General features: G+C 47.7%; 1 protein-coding gene and 1 long non-coding RNA gene across 4 annotated transcripts in view; one reads left to right on the top strand and one right to left on the bottom strand.

Annotated features, from left to right (window-relative positions):
• OPCML (opioid binding protein/cell adhesion molecule like) overlaps nucleotides 1-21,035 on the top strand; it is a 1,026,659-nt gene extending 1,005,624 nt beyond the window's left edge. Inside the window, exon 10 of one of the 2 annotated variants that reach the window (XM_075909407.1) lies at nucleotides 15,641-21,035. In XM_075909407.1, the coding sequence (XP_075765522.1) occupies nucleotides 15,641-15,741 (101 nt within the window). In that variant the 3' untranslated portion in view covers nucleotides 15,742-21,035. The remainder of the gene's footprint in view (nucleotides 1-15,640) is intronic. The other variant, XM_075909406.1, reaches the window with a different exon arrangement.
• The window catches only part of LOC142820474 (uncharacterized), a 37,555-nt gene continuing 33,037 nt past the window's right edge, over nucleotides 19,146-23,663 (bottom strand). For both annotated transcript variants that reach the window (XR_012897705.1, XR_012897706.1), the window contains exons 2-3: nucleotides 23,401-23,507; nucleotides 19,146-19,246 (exon numbers count right to left, since the gene is read on the bottom strand). This is a non-coding gene — a long non-coding RNA (uncharacterized LOC142820474). The remainder of the gene's footprint in view (nucleotides 19,247-23,400; nucleotides 23,508-23,663) is intronic.

The following is a 23,663-nucleotide window of genomic DNA, read 5'->3' as shown; positions in this document are numbered from 1 at the left end:
CTCGCGGAACCTGGAGTCCTTCCTTGCCCTCTTCTCCAGAGGCAGGGGCAAAGCAGGACCAGCCCGCCTCCGGCATTGGGGAGTGGAAAAGGAGGCCGCTTTGGAAAGAAACAAGTTGTTAGGTTGATTTTCCTTTTACAGGGGGGAGAGGGGGCAGGGGAGACAGAACTCACCTCTCAGAGCAGCCTAAAGGGGGAAGCTGCCCCTTCTGCCACCCCGAGCACCCGGACAGGTTGGCCCCGTCCATCGGCAGCCGCTGGGCATGGTCCCTCTGCCGGATCTGCTGCAACGGGAGCTGCGGTTGGGGGAAGGAACGAGTGGCTGCAGGAGGGCGGACGTACAGTGGCTGCTGAAGCAGAGCAATCTGCAGGGGGGAACAGTGGGGCTTGGAGCCTCACCCTGTGCCCCCTTCCCCTCCCTTTCTCCCTGACTAGCTGGGAAGGTGGATGGGGCTCTGAATTCCTGCAACTGTCCACAGAAGACTGTGGCTATGCCCCAAATAGAAGAAGGGGAGGAAGTGGCCCAAGGGAGGAATCTGCTGGGAGGGTTCTTCTTCCCGTCCCTCATCCCTGGCCACCTGAGAGATCTTGCAAGGTTCTGGCCCCTGGTTTTCCAATGGCTTACCTGCTTGGTTCCTGGCTGCTAGTCCCTGCTGGCTCCCCAACAGCCTGGGAAGGAAATGCAGACAGAGGACCATTCACACCAGGCGGAGGGACTGCAAAGGCTCTTAGGGTACGTCTAGACTACCGGGTTTTGTCGACAGAAGTTTTGTCGACAGTATCTGTCGACAAAACTTCCGTCGACAAAGAGCGTCCAGACACATTGAATTCTGTCGACAAAGCAAGCTGCTTTGTCGACAGAACCCCGTAGTCTAGACGCAACCCTACAGGCAATAACACCTTCTGTCGACAGAACTCTGTCGACAGAAGGTGTTATGCCTCGTAAAATGAGGTTTACCAGTGTCGACAAAACTGCCGAGTTCTGTCGACGTTATGTCGACAGAACTCAGTGGTAGTGTAGACGCTGGTATAGTTTTGTCGACAAAAATCCACTTTTGTCGACAAAACTCAGTAGTCTAGACACACCCTTATTGGGTAGCACTGTCCACCCATATGGCACAGGTGAAAATAACATCACATGATCAAGAGAGCCCTGTGTATAAAGCCAGGCCGCTACAAAGCTACTTTTTAAACGGGGGGGAAAAATCCCTTCTCCTCAGCATTTTCAGAACATTTAGACTCTAGAAAGTTGTGAACAAAGGAGCGAGACAGACAGGAACAATAGCGAAGGTTACTGAGCCGCAGCTAATCAGATTTCAGAAGCCAAGATAAAGGAGCTGGGGAGAACATGAGATTGGGTAAAAATAAACAAGATGCAGCAGAATGAAGACGGCTCCAAACTGTGAGTAAGATCAAGTGGAACAAGCAGCAGCATTACTCTGTAATCTGAAAAGCAGCAAGTGCAGCTAGCAGCCACAGCGGGAGAGAAAACAAAGCAGAACCCCCAGCTCTTGACCCAAAAGGAATCACCCCCTCCAAAAAAGTAATAAAATAAATCAATATCTGCCCCATCTTACTGCATCAACTGAAGTATTCTTGAGCAGAGGAGAAAAATAGAAATTCCATGAGATCCAGCATAGGGGGAAAAAAACAGGTTGAAATGTCAATTCTAGCCCATTCATATTGTGTCTCCACTCAACTCCAGCTCTTTGTGGAAGGAAAGAAAAAGACTAGACTAAAACCCAAGAGCTCGCGTTGGCTCCTGGCACACAGCAACGTTAGCGGGTGTACAGTATGGGGTTCTTTGGCTGCTGTGGCTTGGGCTGTGTTTGTACCGTTCACAAAGGCACAGCACAGCACTAGCGGTGTTCCGAACCTGGAGAGCCCAGGGGAGAACACAGGCCGACTTCCTTTTCTTTCCAAATTAAAAGCCCAAACCAACGCTAGTGAGCCGTGCCCCAGACGTGGCAGGAACGACACATGTGTATCAGGCTCTGGCACCGTTCCTGTCATCACCTTTTTGCAGGAAAGCAACGCGGCAGATTCTAGGTGCAAGTTTTGGAATTAAATCAGTTGGCCCAAAAGGAAGTAACTTCCTTACAATTCACTTTGGATTTCAGGGAGGACGACGAGGTGTGTGGGGTGGGGAAGGACTATCCAATAGGATCTTCTTTCATCTCTTTAAGCCTCTAACTTTCTGGTGCTAAGTAGAGATTGGTGCGAATCGCAGCATTAACCTGATTTCCGAATGACAGAAAATCAGGGGTCCCCAGGCAAATGCCAGGACTTGGGGCTCTATCATGAGCCAAACTAACATCAAATGGAGGTCAAGGGATATGAAGCCAACTCTGTGTAGCACCGACAGGCAGAACCGAAACCCTCTGGAGCCAGAGCCTCTACAGCTTTGAGCTACAAGCCAGCTGGCTCTCAGCTAGGGCTGTTCGAGGAAACGCATGCGTGGTCTAAGTGCCACTGCCAGGCACAGTGAACCCCACCCAGCAGGTTACACGTGCCCCTTTACAGTGAGCACAGCCACTCCCTGGATTTTGGGAGTGCTCTGAATTCCGACCCGACTCTAAAGGCTCGGAGGCAAAACAACCCCTTTCTAAACACACACTCACAAACAGCGCACTGGCTTCAGCTGCTAAATCGGTGAGTCATATTGAAAGTGCCTTGAACTCAAACTGAGACGAAGGGGAGGGGGATAGTTCCAATCAGAAATGGTTAAGCAAATTATTGCCAGGGGATTTCTTTTCCCCTCTGCAGCAAGAACTCTGGAGAGCTTTCCATTTCCTTCCCAGATACATTTTCACATCTCCGATTTAGTTACGGAGGAGTGGAGTGAATCAGTCTCTTCCTTTTTCTGGCTGACAGCAGCGCAATCAGTTACATTTTCCGAAACCTGCAAAATGTCAACATATTAGAAAAATATGCAGACATTTCACATTTCATTTCTGATGAGTGGCCCCCCCCTCCTTTCCCGAATCATTGCCATCTGGTTATTAGTCCTAGCGTTCCGAGTTCTGATGCCGTCAAATCGACGTTTGCTAATGTCAGCAGAGCCTTGGAGTTTTGCAGCTTGGCAGTGTCTCTGTCTTTATTGTGATGATCCGACTGGAATTAGCTTTTTCTGATAGAGCATTACAAGGCTCTCACTGTACCGTGCACCAACTGCATGTGATTTGAAAATACAAATCAAAAACAAGCACCCATTGTTCTTTTCCACTCCCCTGCCTCCCAAATAATTTTAATTGCTCTACAAAGATTGTCTGGTAGATGCCTGGAAAGACAATATCCATTCTGTTGAAATTAAGGAAAATAAAAGTTCTGTTGGAAACGAAACAATTTGGCTAGACTGGTTTTGCACTGCAGAAAATAGGTTTGTGTTCCGAAACAAGCGGAGAGACACCAGCTAATTAGCTGGTTCTTTTTATTTTTTTGCCATTCCAATGGTTGTTATTCCTTTGTCTTAAAATTAACGAGGTTAGGCTGTGCACGGTGTGTTTATTTTCAGTTCAGATCACAGCCTCTGAGATTCTAGTAAGTGTTTAATTAGACATTAACAATTCTTCTTTTAAAGGAGGTGAAAAGTCCCCTTTTCTCTTGCTGCAGTCATTTCTGACTGCACTGCACCTCGTTGAAAAAAGCTGCTCTAATGGGAGTCTAAACTGATTCTAGGACATCTCAAAAGATTTTTGTCCCCCCATGGGAAAAATCTTGTGAACTCAGGCTGAGCTCCAGGGACAAATTTGGAAAATGTGACCGTGGATCCACAGAGATGGCACTCAGTTTGGGGATTCAATTCTGAACCTCTGGTGACTTCAGAGGGGTTTGAACCAGATGCTTTATTTTGGGCTCATCTGAGAAGGTGGAGCCTTGCTCTGGGATATCCTGCCCACTCACAGCTATGAGACACAGGCGCGCACTATTTCTGGCCGGAGCCCCAGAGAAGCCCTGTGCAGAAGAGTCCATACGAGGTCTACTTTAAAGCATAGGGGTCATGCAAAGGGGTCAATTTCATTCCACCATGAGCCAGGTTATAAACCACCCAAGCTCCATGCAAGAGGCTGCCCCTTTCTCTCTAACAGGAGGCTAAAGATCTCCCACTATGGTTTGAGTAGCTGGTGAACACCCGCAAACAGTCCCTGCTCAACTCAATTAATACAGAGAAATTTGTCCTTTAGGTGCCTTTAAGATCAAGGAATCTCAGCCGGGGAGCTGTGTTAGTCTGCAACTTTAAAAACAACCAGCATTCCGGTGGCACCCTTGAGACTAACCCAAATACAAAGAATCATGAGCGTTTGGGGTTAGTCGCTAGGGTGCCAATGAACTACTCAAAGATCAAAAAAATCCTGCCAAGTAGGAACTCCAGTGATGCCTTGGGTGCCACAAAATTGAGAGGAGCACCCCAAAATACACACAAGCTGCTGCCCTAGGACTTAGAATCACAGAGCTGGAAAAGACCTCAGAAGATCATCAAGTCCAGCCCCCTGCTCTAGGCAGGACCAATCCCAACTAAATCAACCCGGCCAGGGCTTTGTCAAGCCGGGACTTAAACACCTCTAGGGATGAAGACTCCACTACTTCCCTAGGGAACCCATCCCAGTGCAATTACACTTCAATCAATTACACCAAATTAGAGAGGGAGGGAGGAAGGATAAGACTGGAAGCTTATCTGCCCCACCCTCCCCAGCCCAGCCACCGCTCCATGGGGGTGCGAGCAGTTACCCCCAATAACTCAAGGAAAACGGACTTGCCTAGATTTCCCTGCATGCAAGAAAAATCCAAGGTGAAGTGGCTGTCGGAGAGCGGAGCGCTCTTGTAGCATCGGCTGGTTATTAAACTCGCCCTTCGCTAGTCATAAAGTCATGTTCCACTCAGGCTCTCCTAGAGTAATGGTCTCCCTTAGGAGGTTTGTCTTCCAGCATGGCTGCCAGCAGAAATCGGCGTGGAGCAGAGTCACGTTTGTCAACCTGTTCAGAGACTCATCTCCCACTGAAAATTGTCTGTCTGGCTGACTAATCCCTCTTCTCACCCCCTGCACACACACAAATTGACCTTACAAATTCCCAAACAGCTTTATGTCTTCTTTATGGGCCTTTCCCCGCATGGCTCCTTCTTTTTTTCCTCTGTAGTTATTTTTCTTTATGTCCTTCTCAGCTTTCTCTTTACTCTGTACACGTAGTCTTTAGTGTGCCTTTGCCTTTTCAGGGTGGATTTTTTTTTTTGTCCTTCACACCCCACATTCCTGGTTTAGCATGAGACCCTAGAGAATATAAAGTACAGGAAGATCACAGCGGCAGACCATGTTACTCTGTGCTGTGCTGGAATGCTACGTTTTACTTCTGCCCAGTATGGTCTTTTCTAGATACTGGACAACTCTAGCATTCTGGGTCACCGCACGCATTCGTGAGGTAGCTTGGTATTGCTGATATTAGCCCCACGTCAAGCAAGTCATTACAGTGCTAGCACAGGCAAGAGGCACCAGAAAGCCAGGTCACATGTTCCGATTATTCCTGACAATCCATTGTGAGCAGGGCTCTTTTGGTTTAGTGGTCTTTACTGTCCATGCTATAGCAGTGCCCAGGAGTCCACGCTAATAAAATCAGGGCCCTGTGGTGCTAGATGCTGTATAAACATGCAATAAGAGAGAGTCCCTGCCCCTAAGAGCTTACATTTTGAATAGACAATCGGGACTAAGGGCAGGTAGGGAAACTGAGGCAAAGAACAGGGCAGTGGTTTGCCCAAGGTCAGTGGCAAGAGCCAGGAATAGAACCTGGCTCTTATTACAGAGTCCAATCCGCTAGATCATGTTACATACCGGTCTTTCTATTACACGATATAATTCCCCAGAGTAGATGATTTAGGGCAGAGGTAGGGGACCTCAGGCCTGGGGGGGGGCACATGTGGCCCCCCCGCTTACCTGGATATGGCCCCCGCGGCTCAGGATTGGGGAGTCTGCGCTGGCGCTCCAGCCCCTCAGCCGTCCACCCACAGGACTGGAGCACACAAAAGCTATTAGCCTGGGCCCCCCCAGGCTCTGGTGTGCGAGGGGAATGTGGAGAGGGTCGTTCTCCTCTCGGTCGTGGGCTTCTCACTTTGCTTCTCACTTGTGTGCAGCCCCCGACTGACTTTTCTGTAGGTCAGCGGCCCCTGAACAAAAAAGGTTCCCCACCCCTGGTTTAGGGTCTGATACTGCTTAGCGAAAGTCACTGGCAATTTTGCCCACTGAGACAGGTAAGATCCTTCAAGGCAAAACTTAGAACATAAGAACGGCCGTACTGGGTCAGACCAAAGGTCCATCTAGCCCAGTAGCCTGTCTGCCGACAGTGGCCAGCACCGGGTGCCCCAGAGAGGGTGGACCGAAGACAATGATCAAGTGATTTGTCTCCTGCCATCCCTCTCCAGCCTCTGACAAACAGGCCAGGGACACCATTTCTATCCCCTGGCTAATAGCCTTTTATGGACCTAACCTCCATGAAATTATCTAGCTTCTCTTAAACTCTGTTAAGGTATGTCTACACTAGCCACCCTAGTTCGAACTAGCCACACCTCCTCATTGCAGGAGGAGTAACGGTAGTTCGAATTGGGAGCTTTAATTTGAACTACCTAGCCCGTGCCGCGTGTAGCCGCGGGCAGGTAGTTCGAACTACCGGGCATTTAAAAATGGCGGCGCCCGGGAACATTCAAATGAAGCCCGTGATATTTAAATCCCGGGCTTCATTTGCAAGTTCGAATGACTACATTAGCCCCCTTAGTTCGAACTAGGGTGGAAGTGTAGACATACCCTTATAGTCCTAGCCTTCACAGCCTCCTCTGGCAAGGAGTTCCACAGGTTGACTACGTGCTGTGTGAAGAAGAACTTTTGCTTATTAGTTTTAAACCTGTTACCCATTAATTTCATTTGGTGTCCTCTAGTTCTTCTATTATGAGAACTAATAAATAACTTTTCTTTATTCACCCTCTCCACACCACTCATGATTTTATAGACCTTTATAATTTCACCCTTTAGTCTCCTCTTTTCTAAACTGAAAAATCCCAGTCGCTTTAGCCTCTCTTCATATGGGACCACCTTCCAAACCCCTAATCATTTTAGTTGCCCTTTTCTGAACCCTTTCCAAGGCCAAAATATCTTTTTTGAGGAGACCACATCTGTACACAGTATTCAAGATGTGGGCGTACCATAGTTTTATACAGGGCAGTAAGATATTCTGGGTCTTATTTTCTATCCCTTTCTTAATAATTCCTAACATCCTATTTGCCTTTTTGACCGCCGCTGCACACTGTGTGGACGTTTTCAGAGAATTGTCCACGATAACTCCAAGATCTCTTTCCTGATTTGTCGTAGCCAAATTAGCCCCCATCATACTGTACGTATAGTTGGCGTTACTTTTTTCCAACGTGCATTACTTTACACTTATCCGCATTAAATTTCATTTGCCGTTTTGTTGCCCAATCATGCAGCTGAAGGCTGTTTTTGTTAGGACCTCCAGAAATGAATCCACATTCATGTAAATAGGCCATTTAGGACTGACTGGCTATTTGGACATTTCTGGAGTGCCCATGACCATAGGGGCAGCTCTCCTACAGTGCCTTCCGTCAGACAATCTCAACTCGCTTCACACAGTTTAATGAGGCCCCTTTCTCCCTCTCCCCCCTGCCTCAGGCATAGGAAGCATGCTGAAAGTCATTCAGCCTTTGATTTGATCAATGCTTCAAGATCAATCGCTCCCGTTATAATTACATTTAACAATATTTTGATGCGGCTCTTTGTGTTTCCCTTAGAGATTAAACACACCTGTGCACAGAGTGCGTGGGAGCAGATGGAGTCTACACAGAGCTCTGTGTCTGTGTATGGAACATACTACGGGTAGCGGCATTCGGTTTCTCTTCCAATTAGAGCTGGAGATCTTGATTTGAAAACATAATGGGAGAGCACGGTTAAGCAGGGCAACATTAGTTCCAATTACGGAGCTGCCTAAAATGAAAAGACATCAAGGTGAATTCTGTCTCCTGTGTGGTGCTGGCTGCGGAATGGTTTAAGTAATACCAGCAGGGAGGAATCACAATTCTTGGGTAGAGTTGAGCAAATCATAGATATTTTGGTTTACTAGCAACTGCAGGTAGGAAGATTGTTTTAGAGTAGCCCAAAAATAAACAATTTTCAAAATTTTGGGGGCTTAGGCAAATCAGCAGAAAAAATTGATTTGGGATGGGAACACAACATTCCATTCAACCCTCACTGAAACACTGCGGTTCGATTTTAAGTGATTCATACCTGAGCTGGCAAAATGGGGATAGTTTTTCATCTACCTGCCAAATCTAAAAGCAAACTTCTTAATGAGTCAGTGTAACCCATCAGCTAGAAAAAAGTTCACATAACAAAAAATAATAAAATCACAAAAAGGGATATAACTCAAAGAAACATTGTCTAATTTTGACCCAAATTGGTAGAAAGCTACGTACAATAATTAACACAACTATTTACTCAATAGTGTACTGTTTTGTAAGGTTTGGGACACATTTCACCCCAGGTGATGTTTGCATTTTCCTGTGCTTTTTGCCTTCTGTTAAAGCAAAAGTCTGGAGTGCCATGACAGCACGAGTTTGTTAGTACCATGTAATACATCAAAATGGGTCATTATTTGTAGAATGGGCCGATCTGAGAAACATTTCTCTGGCTGCTATGTTAGATTTTATGAATATTTTATGTGCAGCGGTTCCTGCACCAGCAATTGATATTAATACAGCATACAGAATGAGGAAATATTTTCAAGACAGGGTCCATTCTCAGGGCCAAGACTGAGCATATGTAATTTGTGAAGAAGCAATCCGTTGCAAAGCAAAAGCTAATTTCGCTAGGGGCCACCTTGAGGTGGACGGCATGCACTGTGCATTGAATTTCACAGGCCATCTAGGCAGTGATGCAGGAAAGGGGCCTCGTGACATTCTTGTGGACGCCAACATCCGTGGTGCTACTGTTATCGGCCATGATCTAGATGTAACCACGCTGTTAGAACCCACGGACGTATGAAGGAAGTTGGCTGTTCCATGAGCAAGGACGTTCTCCCAGAAGAGAAGAGATTAACCGTGGGGAAAACTCAGTTGCACAGATGAAGATGTGGAGAAGGCACAGAGGGAAAACAGTGGAAGCACAGATTCAAGGAAGAACACCCAGTTTCTCCACCAGGACATGGATGCTGAGGGTACCCCCAGGGGGAAAAACTGTCCATAAGCTAGGAAAATGATGTGATGGATACTTAGCAGCCAAGAGCTTGAGAGATGATTTGCAGAGATGATTCCATTTACTTCCTGTGTGGTCATGGGAATGATGCTAGGTGGAGCTGTGTGAAAGTACCAGAAACCAGACTGCAGGAGGAGGAGAAACCAGCTACATACCCTGTCCTAGTTGCTTGTGGGGGAGCAGCATACCCGACCGGCAGGCCCTTGAGGGCTTGCTGACATGTCCATCGAGCAATCACACAACAAGAACTGTGAGAAGCAGCCCAAGGATTAACCAGCTGCACGTTTTAAAGCCGCTGTAACTGCTGTGACAAAACCGATCTGTAGAACGCAGCAGGTTTCAGCAACACTTCCTCACAAAGCAGCCACCGCAAAGCCCGTGGTTGCAAACCAAGTGCCAGGAACAAGCCCCTTGGGAACAGCGTAACCTAATGGGAATTGCAGAAAGTTAAGTGCACGGGCAGAGAGAACGGCACACAAGAAATGACTCAGTGCGTACCCAGGAGGCTGCAAAGGGTACGTTTCTGATCCCATAAAAAGGCATCATCTCAAATCAGGTGGCAATCTCAACCAAGCAATCGAGCACGAGAAGCAGACAACTCAAGCAATAACGATCGATTGGCAGACTGCTATTGCCCCGGCCAGAGATATTGCTTTGATGAAGCATGTCCCAATCTCCCTCTGTCAGAACTTGAGGTGGCTCACAAGGAAGCAGATTTGCTGATGCAAAGCACCCACCCGGCATGAACAGGGCGCCAGCGTGGAGTCGGGGATCAGATGTCGCATCGACGGGCCCAAGCTATTACTCCACTCTTGGGGCAGACGAAAGCTATTTCCCAACGGGTGCTGGCCAACAGGAGAGATCCACTCCCAAGCATGGGGCACTGGGAAGCTACATGTCTCTTATGCTACCAATCATTCACGGATATGATGCTACTTCAGCTTTCAGTGGCAGGGGATACAGAGAAGCCGGCAGACAGCAGCTGACCTCCAGAGGAGCGGATGGAGAAGGAAATTACAGCTCCCTAGCCCAAGCAACAGGAGTGTGGTGGAAGAGGAGCTCCAGAAAGTCTCACTCGCCCATCTGGACACCCCAGGTCTGCTTGTTCTCAAGTCCCCACCTTGGTTGTGGGTGCCAAGCTGGGGCCTGCCCTGGCGGTGCCTATTCTGCATTCACTGCCATGATCTCCGTGCTTTGCGGCATTCCCGAGGCACGCCCATTCTCCGCTCAGGGATGCGGCACGAGCAGAGCATGCAAAGCCTCAGCAACTCTGCAAGCAGGGCAACATGCCAGTCAGACCCCCGTTCTCAGCTCTCGCTGCCTAGGAAATGGACCTAGTATAACCCAGCTCAGCTCCTCTCCGTCTCAGGACCGCAGAAGGGACGAGATGTGGCAATACCAGCAGGGCCTTCTCTACCTTCTAGATGCAGGGAAATAACTGGAATAAGGAGATACCAAAGCCTAAGCTGCACCCTTCAGCTCCCTCGTCAATGAACGGGGAGAGACGGGTGCTTGAGAACGGGATCCATACAGGCCGGCAGGGAACCGCCCAATCTTTCCTCCTTCAGGGACTTCTGCATCTCTCTTTGCCTGAGATCCACTGCCAGGAATCCCCTCTCCTGGCATGAGGTGAATTGGGTTTCTTGTGAGGCAGCTACCTAATAGGCATGCGAATGGTTAACGGGGAAGCATCGCCCTTACTGGGTGATTCTTACTGGTTACAGTTAACGGGCAGCCCGGCTGGGCGAGACCAGCTCCCTGCCTGCCCGCGGTGTGGGGGGCCTGGCTGGAGCAACCCCTCCCTGAGGTGGGCCTGGCCTGGCCAGAGCAGCCCGCCACACCACAGAGCCCCTCTTTAAGGGGTTAGCCAGTTAAACATAACGTATAACTAGTTAACGGATTAAACAGGATTTTACCGCCCTACTGCCTAACACCTCACACCACGGCTGAGGGCAGAGGGGAAGGAGTTGGAGGACTCTTATGTCACCTTTAGCCCAGGGGTTAACACCCTCACCTGGGATGTGAGAGATTCTGTTTCAATTTCACCCAGTCTAGGGGGAAAAGGCCGTTACAGAAGGGCCTGTCTACTCCCTGTCTACTCCAAAGGTTCGGATACTCACGTGGGTGGCCGGAGATGTGGCTACAAGTTCCCTCTCAGCCCACTAAACACAGGTTTGAACAGGCATATCCTGCAGCCCAGGTTTACACCTAACCTTGGCACCACGATGGGGGGGGTCCATCTCTCTTGCCTGTTAAAGCTGTTCCACTTTCATTACATCTTCGTTAGCCCGAAAGGGAGAAACAAGCAAGAGCCCCCTGCAGACTGGTTGTTTGGGAACATCCCATGGGACTGCTGGTTTGAATCCCATCTGCTGGCTGAAAGGGGATTTGACCTTTGACCTCTCAAGTAAACAGCCCAACTCTGAAATTCAAAGGGAGAAAGTACAATCGATGTATCGTTACCGACAATATCCCCGGAATGAAGAGGAAGGACACTCACACGATCGGCGGCTGCTTGTGGGAGTTGTCGGTTTGCAGTCTGCCCATGTGCCTTGGTAGATATCAATTTTTAATTAGGCGAGTGCCATTAGGCTAGTTAAATAACAGCCGAGAACTGGCTTTTCACGTGCGGGGAGGGTGGGGACGAGAGCCCACTAGAGAACAGAGCTACATGAGGGCAGAGCATTTAAGAGCACTTACAGCACAAAGCGCTCCAGATGGGAGGAGTTAAGCACAGCTGCTTTCTTTTCTGGGGCTCCAGTCAATCAGGGTTCCTATAAAAATGTGATTAATTAATCCAGCAGCACAGTGCTTTCCCGGCATCGTTAGTGGCTTGCAATTCCGCTGGGGGTATAGTGGGAGAACGGCCTGTTTGGAGAAAGTTTCTTTCTGCTCAGGATCTAGCCTAAAGCCACAGCCTTTAGAAATGCTGTAAAATGCTGCTCGTAGGGCCGAGCGGTCTATGGAGTTTTGCTGGGGTGGGGCGGGGCCAGACGGTACAATGCTCTGGAGAAAGCACCCACAGGGATGCAGCAGGGTTTCTGCTAGCTTGCAAAGCCCCACAGGCTGCAGGGTTTGGCTTTTTCAGACATGCCGAAAAATGGAGGCAGATCCATGGTGGTGCGCCTCACACCAGGGATGTGAATGAGTAACTAGTACGGGGGGGGGGGGGGCTGGGAGCAGAAGCCGGGTTAACCACTTAACTGATTCACGGGGATTTTGCATCCCTATCTCAACCCCACAGACTGACCGCAACACCTCCAGCTGCAGTCTCTACACCAGCTCTCTTTCCACAGCTCTGGGGGTGTGGCTAGACTACAGGGTTTTGTCGACAAATCTCTACCTGCATCTACACTCCCGCCGAGTTCTGTTGACATAACGTCGACAGAACTCGGCAGTGTTGTCGACGGCGGCAAACCTCATTCTACGAGGAATAACGCCTTTGGTCGCCAGAGTTCTCTCAATAGAAGGCGTTCTTGCGTCTACACTGTCCTTTGCGTCAAAGACTCCAAGGACTTATTAAACCAAAAAAAATAAAAATAAAATAAAACAGCATTAAAACAGCATGTCCCCTTTAAAAGCGAGTGCAGGGATAGGAGCGGTAGAGCAGTAAGACCCAGGGGAAAGCATTGCTTCCCTTAGGTCTTTTTGCCGGCAGCCTTGGGGAATCAGGTAAGCATGGGGGGCTGGGGTCGGGGGGCTGTGGGGAAGGTGGGGAGGCCGGGCGATGAGTGTTTGTAGGGTTGCCAGGTGCCCGGCATTTTCGCCTCCTGGCTGGGAAAAAATCAGAAAGTACCAGATATTTTACGTGTCTGGTATTCTCTGAATTTTTTTACTGGACAGGAGCTGAAAATAATGGACTGACCGGGTGAATACCGGACACCTGACAACCCTAGGAACGACTAGGAGGACTACATGAAATGAGCTACAGGTCACAGTTCATGTGTGCACGGCTGTAGCACCTGTCCCTTGTGAGCACAGCAAGGGAGCTACGCGTGGAACTGGACCACTGGCTCCTGCCCATTCTGATTCAAGATGAAGGTGCGAGGGAGCTCGTGGGGGAAGCTTGAGTCACATGCTCTTTGGGGACAAACAGGAGACTTCTGCCTCCTGCGCAACCAGGCCTGCACCTCTCCTGGCCCGCTAGCCAGTACTTAAATAGGCCAGACCCTTTCCTGACAGAGATGTGCCAACTCACACGCAGAATACACAGTTGCCTAAGGCATCTGAAAATCTGGGGCACCACTGGGTCTTAATGTCCACCCACCCGCCTCTTCCTAGCCGGCTCCGTGGCTCTGCTCTCTCCGGAGAGGATCTAGTTATCTTAACAGCAAAACAGTTTGTTACAATTAGCAAAACACGGACTCTGTGAACGAGCCATTCAAGTGATAACGAAGCCGTTTAACAGGCACGTGCCAACCGCAGGTACATAGTGTCAGTTTCTGAATTTACCGTGTGAGTCGACCTTCGTTTAACATTTGCTTTACAATATTTCACTAGCATGTTGCTGAAGATTCTCAAATGTCATCTCTAAAACCCATCATTCTCCCCGAACTCCCGGCTGCCATCGGGCATAGGGACACCAGTTTATCAGTACTGTGTAAGGCCCCATGCAACCTAAGGAAGGCCCTGTTTCCTGAGAACTCAAATTCCCTGAAAGGAAAAGGACGTCTGTTGGTCATTTCCTCAAGAGGAAAAGTCTGATGCAAAAGCAAAGGGGCTATTTTGATTTGTGGTTGACAGGGTCTCCAATGGCAATGCGTTTTTCTGATCGCATTATGAATGACCGTCCCATTTTAACTTCCCTGACAACTTAGCCCAGTTAAGTCCTGAGTAAAGATTAGGGATGTTAAATTTAATGTAATCAACTAATCAGCTAGTCAATAGATTTTCCATCGACTAGTCGATAAGCAGGGGATTAGCTCCTGGCCTGGGAGTCATCTAGGGACTAGTCCAGTCTTTCTCAACCCTTTTTTTTTTTTAAAAGGATCCCTTTTACAAAATATATATAAGTGCCCCCTTTTCCAAAAAAATTAGTAAGTCCCCCCAGTACCAACAGTTTTCAGACACACAACATTTTTTTCTACCATTGCAACACATTTATTTAAACAACTTAATCATAGTCAGGTGGGTGATGAAATTTTTGGGTGTAAAAAGTACAAAAATAATAAAACTGTAAAACTTAAAACAAAAATTCAGTTTTCTCCAAATTTCAGTTGTGTTGACGTACCCCCGACTTCTCACCCCTAAGAGTACTCATACCACTGGTTGAGAAACACTGGACTAGTCGACTATCCGATAAGTCGATTAGTCACTTACATCCCCAGTAAAGGTTCCCTCTGGGATTTCCAGAAGTAGCCCAAAGGGAAAGCATTTCGTTGGGCTTTGGGTGCCCATTCCCCTTGGGTACCTTTGCATTGGATGTGGGCGCCCCTAATTAGGACGCAAGGGCTGTATGGCACATGGGGAGGTGGAATGGACTCGCTGGTTTTACTTTTCCTTACATTTTTTCCTAATCAAGACAGAGCCACTACAGTTTTGGAGTCCCTGAAAAGCTCAGTGTAAGAACCTATGGAGAATAAGGTGGAATACAAAAGAGTCACATGGAGGATGAGGGATCTGTCTAGGCAGGCACAGGATCCAGTGGCAGAGGTAGCTCAAGGATGGAGATTGCTCATTCCGCCTAGTTACAGGTTGAACACTCTCTGGTCCGGCAGCATCTGTGGTCCGGCATGACGTTAGTGGCAGGATGTCCACTTACCATGGGCGTGGACAAGTTTCTCACAGTCCCATAAAGTTAGTTTACTGCCACCAGTCCTGACTCTCAGGGTTCTGGGCTGTTCTTCAGCTCTGACTGACCTCTTAATGTCTTCTAAGAGCCCAGCACGCAGTGGAAGTGTTGGCGATGCTGCTAGACAATACTGACCTCCTGTGGTCCAGAAAATTCTTTGGCTCGGCACCAGTAAGGTCCTGAGGGTGCCGGACTAGGGAGGTTCCACCTGTACAAACAGGTTCTCAAATGGTGCCACATGGACCTGAAGGGCGGCCCAGCGTGGTGTTTGGGGAGCTGAGCAGGTGGAGGATGGAGGGGCTGGCTGACTCTTTTCCCCTCAGCAGTGGTTCATGGGCTGATGGGAATGTTTGAGGCTCCCCTCATCCGTGGCTGAATGGGGCTACACGCGATGAGTGAGAGAAGGAAACTTCAGCTTTGGACAAAGGCCGGGAGGAAAGACCATTAGCTGTGGTACGACTGAGGCATGAAGCTCAGCTCTAGACTTCTCCACAGTCCGGGGCTTTGCTCTGGGAGCCATCTCTCCTAGAAGTCAACGGACAGGCTGATTCTCTTCTCCCTCCCCCGGCAATAACAAGCCTTTCTCTCTCTCTCTAACCCATCCAGGCCCCGGAGCAGTGCACGACGGCAGCAACTCAGCGTCCCGAGCAATGGCCTGCCTCTGGCTATCGGGCACCCTCTTCGCTCACCTCCTCATCAAGTTTTGATAAGAAAGCAGAGGGTCCTCGGAGGCGACGCCTGGCTTCTCCCACACCACAGACTTTACTCTCTACACTGCGGGGGCAAAAAACAGTTTTACCGCTTGAACGGACTGCCGGGGGGGAGGGGCAAAGGGTTCCGACTGCCGGTTAGGGGGATAAGTCACGGGCGTTTCCCAAAGCTAATCAATTTCTTCTGCCCCGGCCCCGCCCTCAACCCTATTTATAACCCTGTCCCAACGTTACGCGTTTCTCGGCCGCGCCTGTTCCACCTACCCCAGGAGACGGGTCTTGGCTTGAGAGACGACACACAGTGGAAGTCAAAATGAGTCCAAGTGTCCTATTATCTCGGTGTCGCTTAAGCAAACGGATTGTTCTTTCTCCTCGTTGCACTGTACATACCTGTTCATGTTTCTCAGTGTCCTGTCACACTTGGGTTTCCCCTGGCGTCCCTCTGGATGGCTGGAGTAATAAATCCCACGCCGTCCTCCCACCTCATCTGGGCCTTCGGCAGCAGCTGCCGTAAGGGGCGGCGGCAAATGGCCTCTGGCCATAGTGCATTTGGGCACAGACAAAGGATTCAAGATCCCTTGGCGTGGAGAAAGGGAAAAGCTAGGGGGCGCTGTTCTCCCCTCGCGCTAAAACGGATGGCTGAGTGGCTAACGCAAACAAATAAATAGACAAAATGATGAGTCATCCATCTCCCCATCCAGCAAAGTAATCACAGAGCCATTCTATCCATCCATCTATCCTATTCACCGATCCATCTAATTAGCTATCCATCTGGCTTTTCCTCTCACCATCTCTTGACTGTATTTATCAATCTATCAATGTAATTATCTGTGCTTCTATCCAAATCTCTCCTTCTTCTGCTCTCCATCCATCCATCAGCCTAATCATCTCTATTGAGCCTCCTATTTATCTAGCCAAGTTTCTATCCTGCTCCCTCCATCCGTTTAGTTTTCTTCCTGTTTTGTCTGTTCACCCACCTGTTACGGTGGCGGATATTGAGAAATTTCACAGTGTTACATTTAGGTGTGTGGCAGAACATAACCACTGGCTCTAAAGCTAAGCAGGATTTGGCTGTTTGAGCATGTCTCTGACACTGGCAAATTCAAAGCACCCTTCACATAGCTAAACTCCTCTCCCCCCACAGCCCAAATAGTCCGACATCTGTTTTCTCCTATGTCCCCAAAATACAAAGTAAGCAACACCGCTCTGTCCACCCCAAACCGTGCTGTTATGATCTTTTGCCTTTAAGGACCAATGTTTTATATCTGCTAACAGGTGCTTGCACTGCTGTTTCCAATGGGGATGCATCCAGTTTTTCTAATTCGCCATTAATGATGGCAATTCCAACTAGGTCAGCACCCCACCTCCGGAGAGCCAGACTCTATGTGGCGATTATTTGATCAACGCTTCTCTGCTCACTTCCTTTCCCAGCGCTGATTCTCATTTGATCCGTTAGGAATCCATCTAGTCAGAAGCCGGCGGAGGCCAATTATTTTGCTAGTGTGTTGACATCACTCTTGTATTTGTTTGGGAACCTCTTATGAGCAGAGGGTACTTGAATAACTGACTTAATTTCCAGGCACTTGATTAACTCAACACTGAAAACAGATGGGAAAGAGGAAGGGAAGAGAAAAAATCCTCCCACAAACCTTCATTTGCATGGTTTCCCGTTTCTCAGCTGCCTTTGCAGAAGCCTTCTACAGAGGGACAGCTGTTTCCAAAATGGAGCAGAGCTTTTATTTTTCAAACTGTGGAGGTTTATTTTGAGTTTTGATTGATGCTTCCCCATGTTCCTTGGTTAGGTTTAGGCCTTACTTGAATGAGCACTTTCTCGGAAGCCTAAAGGCGGTAAGGGAGGAATCTATATTGCTTCAATGTCTTTGAATGTATTTCTTTAATTAAAAACAAAAACAAAAACTGCTAACTCTGTGCGTTCCCAAGAAGGCCTGACAGGGCTAGAAGGCTGCAGCATTCCCAGACCAAACGGTGACCTATGTGGGAATGATTTCAATCAACACCCCAGACCTGATTGGGCTGTGCAGCAAGACATGGATCACTACAGTGAATCAAGTGGCTCTTAGTAGAAACCTCTTGGCTGTTTCTGATCCCACAGGCACTGTTACCCAGGAAGCAAGTGAAAGGAGACCTTGATCGGTTTGCTTATTTTTGTTTTTGTTTTTTCTTTTTTTAACCACTGGGACCATCTGACTGACTGCGAGTTCTACTATTGGTGTCAGGCACGGTAGTTTGAATGCAGTAAGCAAAAAAAAAAAAAAAGCAGTAAGGAAGTAAGGAAACACACGACCTACCATACTGAGCTGCTGACGGCCATGTGCCGGGGACATGGATGATCAAGGATGTGCTGAAGATCAAGGATGTGCCTGAAGATCAAGGATGTGCCTCTTCAGATCTGTCAATAAATGTAAAACATGAACGATTAAAACAAAGTCTGGAAAAAAAACTTAAACAGGCTTAAACATTTAGGCAGTATATTCACAAAATGGAGGGGGGTAGTCTTTTGAGTTAATGCGTATCAAAAAATATCCAGTACCACCGAGGTCTTGAATGTATATGCTTGCCTTCCCCTTGATTTTTCCTTCCAAGCAAGAGGGAAGATTTGAGAACAAGGAGCAACTTGTCTGGATTTCACCACCGCTGTTTTACTGCTCTCAAGAAATCTCATGGTCCCCTCCCGCTCTTTTATCTGGATGAAAAACCGAACGAAGCCGCTGCACATTGACTGTGTAAGTCTCCTGCAACATGTTCACATGGAACCTTGTTCACTGCTGAAGACATACGAAGGGGTACTGTATTATTATTAGTATTATTATTATTTTAAACCTCTGGCTCCACTGGTGGAATGTTGGTAAAAAATGAAAACAGTGGATCTTCGCATTTATAGCTAATCTTTTAGTTGCGTGATCTAGTTCAACCACACGTTGTAGGGCTACAGGCTGTGATCACTGGGTGAAATCCAATGCCCGTGTCAAATTACAGTCCCTTCAAATCTGAAAAATGGTACTGAAAAATGTAATAGGTGTATGAATACCAAAAAAATTGCAGCAGGTGTCAAAGTATGGCATCCAACAGCAAGTTTTAAGTGGCTAATCATGCTACAACTCCGTTAAGGCCAAAGGAGGAGAGCTGACGCAGAAAACCTGAAGAGATGGTCTCTCAGAGGGGTCAACATGTGTTGCCAATCCTACAGAGACAGCTCTTCTTTTCCAGCAGAGAGACAATAACTTGACAAGTCACACACACGTACACAACCATTACAAAGAGAGAGGTACAAGTGGAATCTAGTGCCTGGAATAAAAGACCCTAAAGAAAACAACATTTCAAAGCCCACTGGGGCACCCATACCTTTCGTGACTTCCAAGGTCATGTGAAGTTGAAGTGCTGGTGGTTAAATGTTAAGTGCCTGATACACGGTTGTTTGCAAGCCTATTTTTTTCATGGTATTCAGGAGAAATGCCACAAATGTAAGTCGGAAGTCCATGCTCTGTTGGGCAAGGGCAGACAAAACGTTTTCACTTCAGCATCTCAAGTGCCCTGCGAATTGAACCCATGCTTTGGAAAAAAATCCCATTTTCCCAGGGTAGCAGGAGCGTTAGGCTCTCAGCTCTGTATCCCAGACGCCCCGTCTTGTTTCACGTGAGGAAGACGTTATGGGTTAGGCGTGTAGAAAGCCAGAGCACACGAAGTCGTACAAAGGTCCAGGACGTGTTACACTGACTTTAAACAAAACTATTAAACCATGCACTAAAACAAACACACACACACACACACACACACAATTGCTGCAGACGATTCACCTGGAAAATGTCTAAGATGTTACACTCCGGATTGTCCCAAGCGGAGCTGCATGAAAATACCTAGTGGCGCTTGATGAGGAGTGAGATTCCTCCCCACCCCCACTCGATCTGGGCAGCCAACTTGCCCATCAAAGGGAAAAGCAACAACAACAACAAAAACCAGTGATTTACAGGTTTCTTATCTCTGGAAACTGGGGAAAAAAATAAACAGCAGCCACAAGGTGAAATTGAACAAATACCTTCAGGTGGCACAAAAAAATGTGATTTTCCTCCCCTCTTCATTCCCCACCAACAGCAAGAGGGCTGTAGTTTTTGCACAGCCCTCATTTCAAAAACCTTCAAGTGCAATTTTCCTCCTCCCCCAAAGAGAGGAATGTTTAAGTAGCCACAGGACGCCTTTATCGGAGGTTGGTGGTAGATTAGAGAAAATAATTTCCAAATAATGATAAGATGGAAAAAAAATCCTATTCAAAAGGAAACAAGAGTCTATTCTTTTCCTACAAGAGAGAAACAAAACAAAATATGACTGTTAAAAGCTGTTGCAGAAAATAGCCAACCAACAGATACCGTCCTTTCCATAGTCAATGCTCTGGAAGAGGCCAAGTGATATTCAATCAATGCACATTGCCCTTCAGATAGTCAATACTTTGGTACTAAGGCCAAATTTAATCATGTCCTTCAAATATTGAACATGCTGGCTCCAAAGCTAAGTGAAATGGAGTTGATCAGACCTTTTTGGAAGATGGCAACTGCATGCCCAGATCTTCATGTTACTTTAAAGGGATCCTTTAAGCACTCCAAAGCCCATGGCTTCCAGACTGAATTCTTCCAGCAACCATGGGTGGTGAGCACCACGAACGGGAAATCCTCTCACCTAATCCCCTCTGATCCACGTGGTTGGTTCATTTCGGCAGAGGAAACTAAACAGAATGGTCTCCCTTTATCATGGCTAACAGGGAGCACTTTTTTTTTAAGCATTCAAGTTTCTTGTGACACGTAAAGTGCAGTTGTGAGGAACATGTTGGGTGTATGAAACCGTTACCTGTCCAGTTCAGAGTCCTTTCTCTTTGCTAGGTTTAAAAAATTCTATGACTTATCAATGGCGCAGTTCTATTAGCTGTGTAAAGGCTATGGTTGTGCACATTTTACTCACAATTATCCTGAAAACAACAAAAATAAATAATTTCTGTATTCAAACGCTTTAAAGAAAAAAAACAATCACATTGTTACAAAAAAGCAAACTTTTTTTTCCGACAGCCTTCTAGGGTTACTTTAATTTGATTATTATTTCTTAAAGCAATGAAGTCAAGTCTTGATTTTTCCGTCAATAATTGTATTAAAAAGGGTGAATATACTACCTGAATTTTGTGCATGTTACATTGTAGTTGTAACCTTTTCTAATTCAGAAAGAATAAGAGATGGTTGTGATTGTGCAGTGTATCAATAAAGTTTGAAGAAATTTGTACTGGGGGGGGAGGGGTTATTTGGGACTCCACTCATGCAGAGCTGTTGTATTGGATTCCACATGGTGTTCTAGTAATGGAGGGGTTCCAGCCAAGGGTGAAACTGAACTTGGACTTAATTTGGTAAAGTGTCCCTATTTGGCAAAATACTTAAGCATGTGCTTAGGTTCAAGTCAAGAGGACTTCAGCATATGCTTTAAGTGCTTTGCTGAATAGGGATGGAACTACGCACAAGCCTAAGCACTTTCCTTAACGGGAGCCCAGCACAAGGGCTACTCAAAGCCACATCTAGACGTATTGGTCCTGTTGCACATGGCTCTATTCCAGCTGATATTCATCCCAGCATCAATAGCTCAGGCTGTTGTGACTGATGTCCTGTGCTTCCCCCTCCCCTCCACCTTCAGCCCGATATCCCCTCTGCTCCTTCTTCCATTCCCTAGCCTGCCTGCATCCTGCCACGGCTGGAAACTGGAGCAGCCACGAGTTCCACTGGGGACCACCGCTTGTGGATCCAGAGGAGATGAGACTAGTATGTTTGGGCTCCAAAGAAAGCGGCCCACAGCCAGAGAGGCACCGAACACACTGATGCGGGGCGGGGCTACAAAGGGCAGCCCGCCTCTTCGAGACAGACACCTCATCAGAACCAAATTTGACAGCTCTTTGCCAGCCACAGGAACAAGTTCAATGACTGTCCTTCGAGATCCCAGTTGCCTGAAAGCCCTTTCTCTCAGCGCCCCTCTATAATTATCTTACTATCTAACCATCATGCTCTCATCCATATCTATCAATTCTCCAATTCCTCATTTCTTCCCTCACTCCCTGATTTCCCTCTTCCCTAGCCAACAAGTTAACCACCCAGCCATCTATCAGTACCCACTTAGAAAGCCCCCTGCATTTATCCCTGCCACACTCCATCCATTCACTTACCTACTCATCAATGATTCATGTAACTATTTATTTCTACATCATCTAGCCACTCACCAGCCATCTAATACACCCATTATTCTCCATTCTCATTTATCTTACCCCTGAACATCTATTCATCCAATCTACCTGTCTAATATAACCATCTACACACACGTATCCCTCCATCCATTTATTTAACCAGCCAGCCCCCAACCTTCATCTATCAATCCAGCCACCTAACATCTCAAAACTAGCCCCTGGCAGGCACACACCTATTTTCAGAGCCACTTCAATGTAATGAAAATCTTTGCCCTTATCTCTCCCTAATGTTCAACTGGGCAAGCTTTATCCAGTTGTTCTTTAAGCATGGCAGTTAAGCGATCCGATGCATTTTCTTTATCTTGTCCAAAAATACATCCTATTAAAAAAAAACCCAGGAGAAAACAATAGAAATGCCATTGGAGCGGTAATAGTATTAAAGATGTTTCTGTCTCTATCAAGAGATATCAACACGGGACTGAGGGGAAATAAACAGAGAGAAAAGACGCAGAGCAGAAACAAGATGGTTAACCCTTGGTAATACTGTACCCAATGCTGTCCCTTTTCAAAGCATCGTTTCCTATTCTGCAGAGCGAATTCCACTGAATGACAGTAAGATCCTATAAAAAAGGCCCTTCCTTTGACACACACAAGAGAGATTTTCTTAAAGGGCCAAGGCACCGTTCCATGAGCCAAGTGAACACAGAGGGGTAATATTTACCAGGCCTCCTCATATGGGAGGTGTAATGAGAAAGCCCCGGCTGAGCTCTGCATTGGTTACCTCACCATCCCCGTCTCAGCTCAGCAGTTCAGAGAGTTTGATAACGGGGGGGCGGCGGCTGGGTCTGAGCGCCTTAGACAACCCATCTCTTGGAGCGTTTGCTCCTGATTCTGCAATCCTATCCGCACAGGCGAGGCCATGCACAGCCCCCGGGAGTATGTTGCTCCAAGGGGAATTCTGCACCAAAACAATACTTTAAAATTCTGCAAATGTTATTTGTCAAGATAACACCGTGTGAGCATATCGGTAATTTATTTCCAAACACCCGTCACACACAAAAATCCCCCCAGGAGTAGAAAGTTAAAGAAAACCCTGTGACAGCCCAGTTCCTACTGCTTTGCCCCCTTCCCACAGATCCCAGCTGGGGGCCAGAATCTCTTCCCTTCCCCCGAGAGACCAGCCACATCCCCCCAGTCCAGACACTCATGTCTCTTAACCCTCCCTTCTCCCCCAGTCCAAACAATCACTGTTCCTATTCTTGGTCCTGCCGTGAGGGCAGGGGACTGGACCTGATGACCTCTCGAGGTTCCTTCCAGTTCTAGTGTTCTGTGATTCTCTGATACTCCCAACACTTCCCTCCTAGAGCCCAGGGATCCAGAGGAAGAAACAGCCTCTTGCCGGGTCCCGGGCTTGCATGGCGCTTCCTGCTCACCACTGCCTCATTTCCGGGCGTACTGGGAACTGCAGCTGCTGGGAATTCTCCAGGTTCTGGCAGGTCCAGCAGCCCCAAACGGTAGCCTGTGTCTCCGCAGCCCTTTCCTGTCAGGGAAAAAAGGAATTTCTGCGCATCCCACATGAATGTGTACGGCGTTCTGCATCGCGCAGTGGTGCAGAATTCCCCCGGAAGTAGTATGCGTCAGATCCTGCCTCGGCCTAGTGTCCATGGCAGCCATTGGCAGAAAATAAAAGGCAACC

The sequence above is a fragment of the Pelodiscus sinensis genome, chromosome 26 (assembly GCF_049634645.1).
Source record: "Pelodiscus sinensis isolate JC-2024 chromosome 26, ASM4963464v1, whole genome shotgun sequence".
NCBI classification, from domain to species: domain Eukaryota; kingdom Metazoa; phylum Chordata; order Testudines; family Trionychidae; genus Pelodiscus; species Pelodiscus sinensis.
Note: the sequence above shows the minus strand (reverse complement) of the source record. Positions and strands in the feature narration are given on the sequence as shown.